General features: G+C 38.9%; 1 protein-coding gene across 1 annotated transcript; it reads left to right on the forward strand.

Annotated features, from left to right (window-relative positions):
• The first annotated feature begins 2,663 nt into the window (after nucleotides 1-2,663).
• On the forward strand, nucleotides 2,664-14,120 carry LOC100925963 (solute carrier family 2, facilitated glucose transporter member 7-like). Its single transcript, XM_031957296.1, is given in 9 exon segments — nucleotides 2,664-2,905; nucleotides 3,636-3,659; nucleotides 3,662-3,739; nucleotides 4,155-4,342; nucleotides 4,697-4,807; nucleotides 6,712-6,813; nucleotides 8,861-8,936; nucleotides 12,583-12,710; nucleotides 13,671-14,120. Coding segments are annotated over 9 exon segments (1,062 nt in total). The 5' UTR covers nucleotides 2,664-2,775; the 3' UTR covers nucleotides 13,896-14,120.
• The last annotated feature ends 2,113 nt before the right edge of the window (nucleotides 14,121-16,233 follow it).

Below are 16,233 nucleotides of genomic sequence, written 5' to 3' on the forward strand. Positions count from 1 at the left end.
CATAGTGGGATACAGTGCCTCTCATAGAGTTAGGAAGACATGAGTTCAAATTAACCTCAGACCCTCAGTACCTGTGTGACCCTAGCAAGTGGCCTAACCCTCAATTTCTTCATCTTCATAAACGGGAGAAGAAAACGGCAAACCATCCTAATATCTTGGCCAAGAAAACCCCAAATGGGGCCAAGAAGAGTGGTACATGGCTGAAACAATTGAACAATAAAAATTATTTTTCTCAAGGGTCTTTGCATTTCTAGTGACAAGGATACCTAAGACCAAAAAAGGCATCTCAGCCTGAAGATGGAAAAGGTGGCAGAAAACATAGCCAACCTACTCTACCTTTGCCTTAAGCCAACCTTAAGAAATGACTTTAGAAGCTTTCCAAGGAATATCTAATGTAAGAGTTTTATCAACTCTCAGAAGAACCTGTCATGATCCACCTGTTTAAAATTTTTCATTTTTTCTTTTGAATTTAATAAACCTCCCCCCAAAATTTTCCACATACAAAACAGATTAGAACAGAAGAGGATTACATGTGAAAATGTAATTCTGTATTCCATAGTTTGTTTTGTGTAAAATATACTATAATTTTTTTGTAAATAATATAATCATGTTATATTCTTTTATAATACAATATAATATATAATATAATTATAAAATATAATAATGTATAAGAAATAAGAAATGTTACTTTTAAAGTTTTCCCACTTTCCTGTTTCCTTCTGAACTTCTTTTGGTTCTCTTTTAAACAATGACCTAATAACTCACTCTTTTTTGGGGGGAGGGAAGAATGTGACTCTGTCACTAGGGTCCCTCTCTCCCTGCTCTAATCTTCTGTCTCAAAAGCAAAAAATAATAATAATAAACATAATCTTAGTAGCAAATAAGCATGATTAAGCAAAATAAGCTTACGTGTTTGTACATTGGTTGTGTCCAAAGAGGTATGCCCCATCTTCTACCCTAAGACTGTCTCTCTATGAGAAGGAGGGGAACATTATTTATTATCATTTCTTTGGAACTATGGTTGGTCATTACGATGATCAGAATTAGTAAATATTTCAAAATTGTTTATTTCCATAATGTTTTTGTTTTGGACAAACTGTCCTTCTGGCTGTTCTTACCTCCTTCTGTATTAATTCATGCAAGTTTTCCTAAGTTTCTCTGAAATCCTGCCTTCTCATGTCCCAGTAGTATTCCATAGCATTTATATCCATAACATATTTGGCTAATGTCCAACTGATAAGCTGCTCCCTTTGTTTGCCAGAACAAAAAGTGCTGTAATCAATATTTTTGTACATACAGGTCTTTTTTCTCTTTCTTTGAACTCTTTGAAGGTTAGGCCCACTAGCGAGACCACTGGCTAAAAGATTTGTAGCGTTTACCAACTTTGAGGGCACAGTTCCAAATTACTTTCCATAACGGCTGGATTAATTTATAGCTCTAAGAAGGTATACCAGTTTGCCTATCTTCTTCTTTCCCCTCCAACAAATGTCATTTTTCTTTTGTAACCTTTGCCAAAGATTTAGAATGCTTTCCAATGATATGATATGATGTGAAATGGAACCACAGAGTTGTTTGAATGCATTTCTCCAGGTACTGGTGATTTGGAGCCTTTTCTCTAATATAGCTGTTGATTGAGTTTCTTCTTCTGAGAACTGTCTGTTCATATTCTTTGCCCATTTATCTAATTGTAGCTGGGAGTCATTCATAGAAATCTAAATCAGTTCTTTCTATCTCTGGATAAAAGATATTTATCAAAGAAATTTGTTACAAATTTTTTTCCTTGATTAACTCTGTCCTTTTTAGCTGTATTGATGTTGTTTGTATAAAATTTCCCATTTTATGTAATCAAAACTGTACATTTTATCCTCATTGATCCTTTTTATCCCTTGTCTGATCATGAACTGGATCCATCATTACCAAAAGTATTTCCTTTCTTGCTCCTCTATTTATATAACTATTTTTATTAAAGTTATATAAGTTATAAAGTTATATGCTGGACTTGAAAGACCTGAGTTCAAATTCCATTTCAGATCATGCATTATGAATGTGACCTAGGGCAAGTCATTTAATTATTCTGTGCCTCAGTTTCCTCATCTGTAATAAGAGCTCCTATCTCCCAGAGGTGTTGCAAGAATCAGAGAAAATAATATTGCAAACCTTAAAACAATATATAAAATTAGTTATTAGTTTTATTATATACTTAATCTGTTTCATTAATTGACTTCTCTATTTTTTAATTAAGACCAAATAATTTTAATCATTTTGAAGTATAGTTTGACATCTAATACTGCTAACTCCCTCCTCCTTTCCTTATCTCCCCCCCCATTATTTCCGTTGAGAATCTTGACCTTTTGTTCCTCCAGATGAATTTTGTCATTATTTTTTATAGCCTTCTAAGGCAATCCTTTGGTAGTTTGAGTGGTATGGAACTGAATAAGTAATTTCGGTAACATTGTCATTTTTATTACACTGACATGGAGGATCTGTCTCTTTCAAAATAGAAAAGAAGGTGATATTTCCTGTAAGTAGCTTCTTCACCAAGTTTAGCCATTTCCCCATGAGAGTTTTGACCTTCATATGCCTCCCAGAACTAATTTCTCTCTCTCTTTCTGTCTGTCTCTCTCTGTCTCTGTCTCTCTGTCTCTATCTGTCTGTGTGTGCATGTGTGTGTCCCTCTCTTTATCTGTGTCCGTCTTACCTCTGCCCCTTCCACCAACCCTCTCTTTCCTGTCTTTGTTTTTCCCTTATATAGGCATAGCCTACAGTGCCCTGCCCATGTATCTGGGGGAACTGGCACCCTCAAACCTGAGGGGGACATTAGGAACAATGACAGAGGTTTTTGTCATCACGGGAATCTTTCTAGCACAGATCTTCAGCCTCCAAGACATTTTAGGGAATACTGAAGGTAATTCAGAGTGGGTTAGGGGAGAGGGGAGTGGGGACTAGTTGAAGGAACTCACTGGATCCCCAATGCCTCTGATGAGCATCATTTTAGAGCCAGAAGGAGGAGGTCAGGTATCAGTACTTGTCCAGACTTCTCCTCCCATTCTGTAGTCCAGGATGGCCTTCTGGCTATTGCTCACACAGAGCATCCCACCTCTGGCCCCTACTCCTCTGCCAGGCTGGCTCCCCTCTCTTTTTAGATAGATGGATAAATGGATAGATGGATGGATGGATGGATAGATAGACTGATAGATGAATAGACCGATAGATGATGGATGGAAGGATGGATGGAGAGATAGACTGTTAGACAGATGGATAGATAGATAGATGGGTGGTGGGATGGATAGATGGATGGATAGTAGATAGATGGATAGATAGATGGGTGATGGATGGATAGATAGATGGAGAGACAATGGATGAATGGATGGATAGATAGATAAATAGATAGATGAATGGGTGGGTAGATAGGTGGATGGATGAATGAATGGATAGATAAATGGATAGATTGGTAGATAGGTGATGGATAGATGGATGGATGGGTGGGTAGGGATGGATGGATGAATAGATGGATGGGTAGATGGATAGATGATGAATGAATGGATAGATAGATAGATATACCCAAACATATATACACACATACATGAAGTAATTTCCCACCCTTAATGCTGCTCCTTCTTCCTGACTCCCCTTAGGCTGGCCTGTGCTCCTGGCAGGAATCCTCTATTTATGCCCTTTTTCCCAGAGAGTCCCAGGTACACATTGATTCAGAAAGGCGATGAAGACCAGGCCAGAAAAGGTACCCAGTGTGCATTCTCATTTCCTAATCCAACGTCTGGTAGAGTTCTGCCTGCTTTGAACTTTCCTCCCACCTTTCTTTTTCCCTGTCCTTATCTCCAAAGCCAGAAGCTGCTGCTGGATGCAGGGATGGGAATGGAGGCTTGGTCAGAGCGGAGGACATTCCCAACTTATAGGGTGTAGATAAGGATGGGGAAATATTCGTGTTAACTTTTTTCTGCCTTCAAACCCAATGGAATATGGGTTCCTTTTTGTCTTTGGGTCCTCAGCGCCCACCATATCTGGGCATTTAAATACCTATTGAATTGAAGTTCTTGGAGAAAGCTGCCCGAGAGAGGAGGGAGAAGAGTCTGGACATCTGCTTCATCTCCATTCTGAGCCTGGGTCCAGTCTGACTGTTCTGTCCTCAACTGCAGCTCTGAGGAAACTGAGAGGCTGGGAGGATGTGAAGAATGAGATGGAGGAGATGCGCCTGGAGGCCCAGTCAGAGAAAGCAGAAGGTCGCCTGTCTGTGATCAACCTCTTTACCTTCAAGCCCCTGAGGTGGCAGCTCATTTCCATCATTGTCCTAATGGCTGGCCAGCAGCTGTCCGGCATCAATGCGGTGTGTGGGCTTCTGGGAAGGGAGGAAGAGTGGATCAGTAGAGCTGGAACAAATCCTAGCACCATTCCACTTTGTCTCAGGTTTAATGTCTTGGGTGGTGGGAGGTGGAAGGAGGAGAAGGGATGGCCCAAATCCTACAACAATCCTCCCAGCCTTTCCCGTCACCATTATTTGGGTGACCTAGAACAAGAAGACAAAATCAAGTACAGAAGATTGAGTTTTTCTCCTTCCTGCCCCTGGGCTAATTCTTCCCTAAGTTCTTGGTCCCCTTTGTTTCCCTAAATCAAGAAATAAAGCTTGTTGCCCATAACCTCAGGTCTCCACTAATGTCAGACCTATGTGCTTTTGTTCCAGATCAACTACTATGCAGATATGATTTATGCCAAAGTGGGCGTGAATCCCACGCAATCGCAGTACGTGACCGTGGGCGTCGGCATTCTCAACGTCGTGATGACCTTGATCTCAGTAAGTGGTTTTCTGTACCTGGAAGCTGGTACCACAGTCAAGAAAGCAGAATGGTGGGATTGTGGGATCAGAAAGGCAGCAGTCACTGCTAATACTCCTAAGGAGGGAACCAGATGCTTTTCTATGCTGAAATTGCCTGCAGACTGTGAACAAAAGCTCTTTGAGCAAAAGTCCCTGACCTGGGAGCTCTTTCACCTGGTCATTTTGGGTAGTTCACTTTACTGACTTAGGCCACTTATAATTTCTACATTACAGAGCAGTACAGCTTGGTGGGAGGGGGAAGGAGCTATTCTTTTTATTTTTTTTAATTAAATTAAATTTATTTATTTTATTTTTTGCTGAGGCAATTGTGGTTAAGTGACTTGCCCAGGGCCACACAAGAAGTGTTAAGTGTCTGAGGCTAGATTTGAACTCAGGTCCTTCTGACTTCAGGGCTGGTCCTCTAACCACTGTGCCACCTATTCTTAAAAGGTCTTCTTGGGTGTCTAGGTTTCTGTTCCCCTAGATTTTGCATATCACTGGGAAAGTTTTGTACACCAGTATGTGCTTTAAGTTGCCTGAAACCTTAAGAGCACATCAGAAATAATAACTACGTGCTTTATGAGCTCTTCTTTACCTTCTCAGATACATCTATATTAGAGGTAACAGGGTCCTGGCAGTCAGGAATTATAGGTCCCTATCAGATATTTATATATTTATGTACCCCTTATAATTAGGGGGGTCTCTGAGAAGAGGGAGACCAGACAAAAGTTAGACAACAACTGTAGACTGGGGAGGCAAGTGATCTTTTCTTTTATCAGTCAATCAGTCAACAAGTATTTATTAATAATTTTATTTTTTTCCAATTACATGTTAAAAACCATTTTTAATTTTGTTCTTTTAAACTTTTGAGTTCCAAATTTCCTCCTTCCCCTCTCAATGAGAAGGCAAGAAATTTGATATAGATTATACATTATGCACTTAAGCAAAACATAATCAACAAACATTTTATTAATTAATTTTTTTCAAAATACATGTAAAAACAATTTTAACTTCATTTTTTAAAATTTTGAGTTCCAAATTTCTTCCTTTCCTCTCCTTGAGAAGTTAAGAAATTTGATATAAATTATACATGTCTAGTAGTGCAAAGCATAATCAACAAGCATTTATTAAGTGATTCCTACATCAGACACTAGGGATTCAAAAACAAAAATGGAATTGTAAAGATGTTTCAATCCTTTTGATATGAGGAAAAAAGAATCTCCCTGAAATGCCCCTTCATCCAGTGGGAAGTTTGGGCTAGAACTGGGACGTGAAAGATTGTTGCTGTTGTTTGTCCTTGTTCTGGAAGAGGACCATGATCTCAGGGAGGTGATGCCATGACATACAATGAATTGGATTTAAGTCAGATGCCAGGTCACCTGCCTCAGTTTCTCCTCTAGAGCCATCTGGGTTCCATGAAAGATGTGGAAGAGCAGGGAGGAAAGAGGAACAAAAAACATGCTGGGCAACATGAACTGAGGTACAAAGGTGGTGGGGAGGGGAGAGAGGGCATCAATATGGCCTATGAGGCGGACAATGAACAGATAGAATAGGAACAGAGGATGAATACTGGGAAATATAGAAAAGTGGATTAGATAGGCAAAGCCCACATGGTCTGGTTGATGAAGATCTGTGAATCATAAGGAGATAATAGGGAGTTATTGTAAATTCTTGAGTAGGGGAGTGACATGATAAAAAGCAATGTGTTTTAGGAACTTGAATTAGGCAACAATAGGAAGGACTAGAGCCGGGCAACGAAGAAGGAACTGGAGTCTCTGCTAAAGTATTCTAGGAACCTCCAGTTTCAAACCTTTGACTCTCATTAGAGTAGAATATCCTAGAGTCCTCAGAAGGAATTGATTAACTCCACCTTGTCTTCCCAGGCTTTCATTGTGGAGATCTTGGGGAGACGTATCCTAGTGCTGGTCGACTGCGGAATATGTGGTTCAGCCTGCATAGTGCTGACGATGGCTCTCATCTTCCAGGTGAGAAATAGGATGGCTCTGCATCGTGAGGCTTTCTAGAACTGCTTGCATTTAAGAGGTACCATTCAGGAATAAGAAGAGGCAGAAAAGCAAAGAGAATTGAGACCTTTCACCACACTGTAGTATTCTCCAGCTGCACTGACCAAATTGCCATAGAGTAACATGACAAATATGTTCAAATTTCCTCTTTCCCCCTTGTTGAGAAGTTATAAAATTTGATATAAATGATACATGTCCAGTAGAGCAAAACATAATCAACAAGCATTTATTAAGTGATTCTTACACGCTCGATACTAGGGATTCAAAAACAACAATGGGACCTGGAAAATTCCTGGACCTGGAAAAACCTTACCAATCTACTCTCACCTTAGGAAATACCCAATATTTAAATACTTATGTTTCCTGTTCACTCAACAATAAAATGTAATGACTCTGTAAGAATAATAATAATAAGCATGTTTTTTTTAAAAATTAATAACAATGATCATAATGAAATAATAAGATAATACTAGATTAATAAATAACAAAGAGTATAAAAATAAAATATTAATAAGTTTTAAAATAAATTTTATTAATAAAACAAAATAAAAAATAACAATAAGTGATCATAACCACTCATTTCTATGGCTTATCAATGTTTTACAAATCACTTTCAATAGTATTATCATCTACATTTCACAGGTGAGGAAAATGGGAATTTAAAAATCTTGAAAGAATTTTCCCAGAATCACAAGTTAAGAAGATAGCATATTTAAATAAATCATCTTGTGCTCCTTTTTGTGGAAGAGATGTAAAGATGTAAGCTTAATGAGAATACTGTATTGCTATTCAGAACTGATTGAATCATTATTGAACTATGTCATGTAAAGCTTTCCACTAACTCCCTATCATTTTCAGGATCAAATATAAAATAGCTCTGACTGAAATAGCACTGACCTCTTTGCTATTGCTTGCCTAAGATAGACATGAATAGTCATTAATACTTCCAAATCAGTCTGGAAGGCCTCCAGGGATAGGTTCTAAGGAGATGAACTCAGTCCTGTGTTGCTTAGTATTTTTATCAATGACTTCAATAAAAGCAGGGATGACATCTTTATCAAATTTACAGGTGATACAGAGCTGGGATAGGTTACCCGAAGGATGACAAAACCAGACTCAAAAATGTTCTTAGTCTAGAAAATTGCATTGAATCTAATAAAGTGAAATTTAATAGTGATAAATATAAAGACTTAGTCTTTTAGCTTTGCAAGTTCAAGATTGGAGAAAGAGGGGTGTATGTGTATGTAAGAGAGAGAAAGAGGGAGAGAATAAGGGAGGGAGGGAGAGAAGAGGAAGCAAAAGTAGGGAGGGAGCAAGGAGGAGAAAGAGGGGGAGGGAGAGAAAGAAGGAAGGAAGAAGGGAAAGAGAAAGAGAGGAGAGGAGAGTGAGAGAAAGAGAGATGGAAAAGAAAGATGGAGAGAAAAAAGGGAGAAGAAAGAGAGAAAGAGAACAGAGAAAAAGAAAAAAGAGAGAAGAGGAAGAAGAAGAGAAAGATGAAGAGAAAAGAGGGAGAAGAAAAGAGAAAGAAAGAGAAAAGAGGAGAGAATGAAAAAGGAAGAGAAGAGAGAAAGATGGAAAAAAAGAGAGGGAAAAGGAAAGAAAGAGGAGAGAGAGAGAAAGAAATAGAAGAGGTAGAGAGGGAGAGAAAGATGGAGAAAAGAGAGGGAGAAGGAAAGAGAAAAAGAAGAGAGAGAAGGAAAGAGAACAGAAAGAGATATCAGACATCAGGTTATCTGAAAAAGATCTGAGGATTCTAGTGGGAATTCAAACTCAATGAGTCAGCAGTGTGCTGTGGCAGCTAAAGTAATCTCAGATTGCATTAAGAGATTCATTGTTTCCAGGAAGATGAAGCTGATGGGAAATTTTCCCATCAGTCCCCTAAAACCTCTCAGGTCCTTTGCATATGAATGAGCTATGCTGGGCTTGCAGATTCGCTTTTAAGGGAGCCTGGTCGCTTTTCCTCTTTGCTAGCCCAGCCGCTAGAACCATCATTTCCTCTTCTCCACAGAACAGGGTCCCACAGCTGTCTTAGCTCAGCATCATCTGTGTCTTCTCCTACATCGCAGGCCACTCCACGGGGCCCAGTAAGTATTTGGATGGGCTCTCACTCCAGAGAGGCCGGTAGCCCAACCAGTGCCATTTCTAGGAATCACAGAAACAAAACCTGGAAATCACAGACAGAGGGGCTGACCTTAGAATCAAGAAGGCCTGAGTTCAAATGACTGGTGACCCAAAGCAAGTCCCTTTACCCCTCCCTGACTGCAGAAATCTCTCCAAAACTGTAACTTGCCAACATGCAATTAGGAATTTCCAAGCCCAGAATCCATTTTGGGCCATGGAGGGAAGGAAGCTTTCCATATTGGAATTTGGTTTCTTTGTCCAAGAGCTCTCCATGGTTCTAACAACAAAAAGGAGACCTTCCAGGAGCCCCTTCTCAGACAACAAGGAGGGACCGAAGTTTGGATGCTGGGCGGTTCTGCCCAGTGACTTGGTGGCTATCATTGGCAATTCTGTTTTGTGGAGAATGCTCCTGTCTGCTAAGATCTCCAATGTTTGCACATTTGTACTCCTCACTAGAGCAGCTAGGGGGCATAAAGAATAGAGCTCTGGGCCTGGACTCAGAAGGATCTGAATTCAAATCTAACCTCAGAAGCTTACTAGCTGTCTGACTCATGTTTGCCTCAGGTCCTTGTCCATAAAATGGGCTGGAGAAGGAAATGGCAAGAAAAACACAAATTTCCATAGAGTCAGACACAAGTGAAACAACAGAACAACTCTACAATTCCACTAGCATTTATTAAGCACCTACTTTATGCAAGGCACAATGTTGGCTGCTGGGAAATTATTAAAACAAAATTAAGGATTGGAGACTCAGTTAATTTTCAGGCAAACTAGTTCTGTTTGACTCCTGGGGAAGGCAACAATGGATGGAAATCAGAGGCAAATAAAATTAGGATCAATGTAAGGGAAAATTTCCCAATCTTTAGAACTCCCCCTGTACACAAAGAGCTTACATTCTGCCATAGGGATATGCCATAAACAAATAGAGAAATACAAAATAATTTGAAGAAGGAGGGAAGGGGGAAAAGAAAGTCAAGAGAAATTTTTGATAGAAAATGGGACTTGAATTGATCCTTGAAGAAAATTAAAGATACTAATGAGGAGTTGGAGGGGAAGAGCCATTCCAGGTTTGGGGTAAAAACTCTCTAAAACAGATACTCTTAACATATTGCATTTGTGTCATGGACCCTTTGGCAGGTTTATGAAGCCTAAGGATCCCTTCCCAGACTGCTGTTTTTAAACGCATAAAAATAAAATAGGATTGAAAATAAACCAAGAAGTAAATTGTTTCACCCAAGGACATGGATTTCCCTGAAATCTATCTACCAGTTCAGCCCCAGGTTAAGAACTCCTGCTCTACACCATCACTCCTACTGTTGGTTTGGTTTATTACCTAGAATCATTCATCCTCTTGAACTCTCCATTACCAAGGACTATCTCACAATGGTTTTCAGCCTCATGAAACAAGAAAGAGAAGCGGACTAGGAAGCCTGGATGTTTGAGGTCAAGACTCAATTGCACCGAGAGATGATGATTTGCAAGTTATTTGACATCCATGTACCTCAGTTTCCTCATCTGTCAAATAAGAGCAATGGAATAGATAATGTCATTGGAGTCAGACAATCTGGGTTCTAAACTTCCTAAGAATTAGATTTTTTTTTTTAAGGATAAACAAATCTGGTACAATAGATAGAGCACTGAACTGGGACTGAGAAAGACTCATCTCCATGAGTTCAAATCTGACTGCAGATACTTAGTAGTTGTGTAAATCTGGGCAATTCACTTCAGTTTGTTTGCTTTGGTTCCTCATTTTTAAAAAAATGAGCTAGAGAAAGAAATGACTAACACTCTATTATGTTTCCCAAGAAAACCCCAAATAGGGTCACCAAGCATCAGACATGACTGAAAAAATGACCTAACAACAAAAAATGGGATGAGTGCCATGAGAAGAGTGGATTTCCCAACATCAGAGGCCTTCAGGAAGACATTGGGTGACTATTTATTGAATATGTTAGAGTAGCTGTTCATTTCAAGGAATAAATTAAACAGGATTGTTGCTAAGGACCCTTTCAGCTCCCAAAGTCTGTGATCCTGAAAATGGTAGCTCTATCACATACTGATTGTGTGACTCTGGGCAAGTCATTTTGCCTCTTTGTAACTCAGTTTCCTTCTCTGTAAAATGAGAAGTTTGGTCTACAATGAGTGGGATCTCATATTGAGTTACAAAATAAAAATTAACATTATCTATGTTGTATTTTTTTAATCTTGTTATTTATTTCCCAATTATATTTAACCTGCTTCAGGCAGGGGCCATGACTTGTCAGCTGTCACTCTAGAAGGCGATCTTTGAGGATACACTCATCTCCAAAGCTATAATCCTGCCATTATGACCTTCTGGAAGAGTGGGAAGGGACCGTAATGGTTCTGGTTACCATAGACATTCTCCTGTTGCATCATTATTTCACCACAAGGTGACAGCATTTGCTCTTAAACACAGACTATAATGGTGGCTACAACACCCTTAAAATGTCCAGATGGAAATCTTTGTTCTGGTTGGAATTGCCTTTTAAAAGCCTTTGCGGATGCTTCCTTGCTCTTCTGAAGGGAACAATGGTTGGCAGCTAAGTGGCAGCATGGCAGCAGGAAGACCAAGGCTCAATTATCCCCTGGGATACCTGTACCAGGTGTGACCAGGACAATGTCAACTAGCTTCTCACCCTCCGCTGGCTCTTTTGTCCAGTGAGCATCTGGGACTTTGACGACCTCTAAGGTCCTTTCATCATGAAATCTATGGCCTACGATCCGTGGTCTGGAGGTGTTCACAGAATCTCAGAATCGGAAGGGACTTCAGAAACCCCTTAATCTGACCAGTACCTGAGCAGAATTTCTCTGTAACTTACCTGACAAGGACGAGGAAGCAACTCATTATTTTCCAAGCTGGCCCAGGCTATAAGGTTTTTGGTGGGCCTATCAATTTATAACTCAGTGGGAAAAAAAGGAAATATTCTCTGATATTTCATCTCTATTAATAGTTTGGGACTCATTTCTTGATCACTTGAAAATGGTTTCATGTGGTCAGCCTTGATTTGTTGGTTTTAATTTTCATTCAAATATATCAACATGGGGGTTTGTTGGAATAGGAAACTCCCAGCATGGGAACCGTCCTCCACCAAACCAGATTACAACCTATCTCACCTAAGTCATAAGACATTGTTAGTAAATAAATAACAAAGGCAGGTACAGTGAGCAAATGGCTATGGAATCAGAAAACGTGAGTTCAGACCTGTCACTGGCATTTATTGCATTGAAGATGTGGGCCAGTCGATGAAAATCTCTGCGCCTCAGTTTCCTTGATTGTCAACAAAGGACCCCTGAGATGCATTACAGGTCTAAGTTGGCGATCCTGAATTACCAAAGGCACTTTGAAACAAATAACTTGCCTTGGGTCACACAGTGTCAAGGTGGCATTTGAACTCAGATCTTCCTAATCTCAAGCTCAGAAGTACTATCCATTGTGCCACTTGGCTTCCTATACATTCAACTCTCCCAGGAGTGTCAGTTTTGAGCTAAGATGCAAGAACCCCAATAGGATGCTGGAGAAGAATCCATCTGTGATTCCTTCTGCTTCCTCTCTCTCTCTCTTTCTCTCTCTGTTTTCTACCCACTAAGGTCCTATTCCTTCAGTAGTAAGGACTGAAATCTTCCTGCAATCCTCCCGGCCAGCTGCGTTCATGGTGGATGGGACTTTCCATTGGCTCACCAATTTCATTATAGGACTGGTGTTTCCATTCATCCAGGTGAGTGAAGTCTCTCCCCAGCCTTTAATCAGTTAGTCTGGAAGCATTTATTCAACACTTACTGTATTCTAGACACTGTGCTAAGTGCTTTCCAAACATTATCTCATTTGATCCATACCACAACTCTGGGAGGCAGATGACATTATTATTATTCCCACTTTACAGTTGAGGAAACTGAGGTAGGAAGCTGTTAAATGACTTACCCAGAGTCACATAGATAATTTGTCTGAGGACAAATTTGAATTTGGATCTTCCTGAATACCAAGTTCAATGAGCTACTTGGCTACCTCTGAAGCACTAGACTTGGAGTTGGGAACCACAGAATTTGAATCTAACCTCAAACACTTACTAGCTGTATGACCCTGACTAAAGGCACTTAATCTCTGTGAGACTGAGTATACCTATCAAGTATAGACATTTAATAATAGAGATGACTAAAAATATCGTGATGATTTTGTTTTTGGTTTTTGGTTCCCTGGCATAACCAAGATAATATTTGTAAAGCACTTTGCAAACCTTAGAAATTAATATTAATGAGAGTTATTATCATCATCATCAACATTTAACTATTTGTCATGGCCAGTCAAGTAGCACAGTAGATACGGTACTACTGGGTTTGGAATCAGCAGATTCATTTTTATGAGTTAAAATCTGACCTTAGACACTTACTAGCTATATGACCCTGGGCAAGTCACTTCACTCTGTTTGCCTCAGTTTCCTCATCTATAAAAGGAAATGGTAAACCAATCCAGCATCTCTGCCAAGAAAACCCCAAATGGGGTCATGGAGAATCAGATATGATTATACAGCAACAACATATATAAATTCTCAAACTCCCCAGAGGAGTCAATTGCCCTACAGGTTGAGAGCCACTAGTCTAATGAGGCAAAAAGGCTTTAACCTCCTAGAAAGAGTTGACTGGAAATATCCTGGTGTTTTGTTTCTTGTTCCCTGGCTTAGGAGGGCATTGGTGCTTACAGCTTCCTCATCTTCGCTGCAGTCTGCCTCCTCACTGCCATCTACATCTATGTGGTTATTCCAGAGACCAAGGGCCAAACATTTGTGGAAATCAACCGGGTTTTTGCCAAAAGAAATAAGGTGGAAATCCCAGAGAAGAAAAAAGACGAAACAACAGATTTAGATTCTTGCCCATACCCAACTTCTGCCAAGGAAACAATTTTTTAATGGCTCCAACCATCTGTGCAAGTCATTGGCAACCTTTTCCTACCCTTCAGAGAAGATCATCGCAATAGTGAGCCGCTCATCTTTTCTCCTCACTGGTAGCCAAAAGGCACTTGGGTCTATGTGCCAAGCACTGTGCAAAGCACTTTTTACAAATATTATCTCATTCGATGCTCACAACTGCCATGTAAGGTGAGCTCTTATTGTCCCTATTTTTCACTTGAAGAAACTGAGGCAGGCATGAAGTGGCTTTCCCAGGGTTACATAGCTAGTAAATATCTGAAATGCTTTCTGACTTCCAGTGCTTTATCTATTGCACAACCAGGAAACTTTCTCTATTGGTAATAATCTTACCCTCTGAACCTCACTTTATTTTGTACCTCTTTAAAGCACTTATAATGTAATACCGTATATTGTCCTCTCTGTATATTAACCCCTTGCTAGACAGTAAACTCCATGTGACCATGTCTTATATAACTTAAATAATATGTCTTATAACCCACAGTCTGATTCCACACTCTGTACAAAGTAGCCATTTAATAAATATTTGAATGAAGGAATAAATATGGAAAGTTTTCACAGAGTTAACTCAAAAACAATCAATTTCCCTTACCTAGCCAATTACCAAGACTGTCAGGCAGATTAAATGAGCTGAAGATGGATGGGTATTTGCACTATTACCTATAGAAAGTAGCAGGCATATCTAGATAGATATATAGATATAGTGTATGCACGTTACGGAATATTATTGTTCCATAAGAAACGATCAGCAGGATCATTTCAGAAAGTTCTGAAGTGATGCTAAATGAAATGAGCAGAACCAGGAGATCATTGTACACAGCAACAGCAAGATTATAAGATGATCAGTTCTGATGAATACAGCTCTTTTCAAAATGAGGTGATTCAAGCCAATTCCAATGGACTTGTGATGGAGAGAGCCTCTGCACCAAGAAAGAGGACTGTGGAGAATGAGTATGGATCACAACATAATTTATGAAACATAATTTTTTCACCTTTTTGTTGTTGTTTGCTTGTTTTTTGTTATTTTTATCCTTTTTTCCCTTTTTTATGTGATTTTTCTTGTGCAGCATGATAAATGTGGAGATTTGTATAGAATTGTACACATTTAACAGATATTTGATTACTTGCTGTCTAGGAAAGGGGATAGAGGAAGAGAGAGAGAAAAATTTGGAACGCAAGATTTTGCAAGGGTGAATATTGAAAACTACCTTTGCATATATTTTGAAAATAAAAACCTATTATTTAAAAAAAATAATTTGGATGCTATGCCATTTGGTACATATATATTTAGTATTGATGTTACTTCATTGTCTATGGTACCTTTTAACAAAATGTAGTTTTTCTGCCAGGAAACTAAGAGGATTAGAACACTAAGTGGTAGCAGGAATTGAGTAAACCATACAGATTGCATCTTGTGACTCAGTTCTGGAGCTAACTCAATTGTCTTTCTATTCAACTATGGGTCTAATCCAATTTCTATCTTATGAGAAAACTTTACTCAATTGTTGGGATTGTGAAAGGACTTGATTGTATTGTTTAAACCTACCCTTGTGTGGCTGCAAAGTAGGACTACCTCCCTCTATTGCTTAGAGACTCTTAATTAAGGAACTAAATTATGCTGACCAGAAACTTTGTCAGATCTGAAGACTGGTGTTGGGACTTTTCTCACAATAACATGTTTCAAGCAACCCGTATTTATCTGAAAATTGGCCCCATATTGATAAACAACTTATTATTTCCATGTTCCTTTGATTGTATATAGAAACCTGGGTAGTAGGACACCTCTTTTTCTGATTTTAGAAAATTGCACCTTTTCATTCTTCCCCTCCCAATTTAGAAAGTGCCTAATCTTTCCTCCAATCCAACTAGAAATCAGATTACCTAATGTTGTAAACTGGTTAATTGTTTTATTTTAATTAGTGGGTCTTATTTAATTAATTGTTTTTACTGTATAAAAATCTGTGTCCCCTTATATTTATATATAAAATGGGACTATTTAAGTAATTTATTTCCTCTTCTGTTAACCTGGGCAATTTATATTTTTGTAGATATTCCTCCATTTCACTCAGATTATTAAATTTATTGGCATACAGTTGAGCAAAATAGCTCTTAAAATTATTGCTCTAATTTCCTCTTCATTGGTGGAAAGTTCACCCTTTTCCTTTTTGATACAAGCAATTGGATTTTCTTCTTATCTTTTTCTAATCAAATTAACTAAAGGTTTATCTATTTTGTTGGGTTTTTCATAAAACCAACAGGTTTCTTACTATCAGTTTTAATAATCTCTCCTTTTATTTTCAGAATTTCAAATTTGGAATTT

Source organism: Sarcophilus harrisii, chromosome 3 (genome assembly GCF_902635505.1).
Source record: "Sarcophilus harrisii chromosome 3, mSarHar1.11, whole genome shotgun sequence".
Taxonomy (NCBI): domain Eukaryota; kingdom Metazoa; phylum Chordata; class Mammalia; order Dasyuromorphia; family Dasyuridae; genus Sarcophilus; species Sarcophilus harrisii.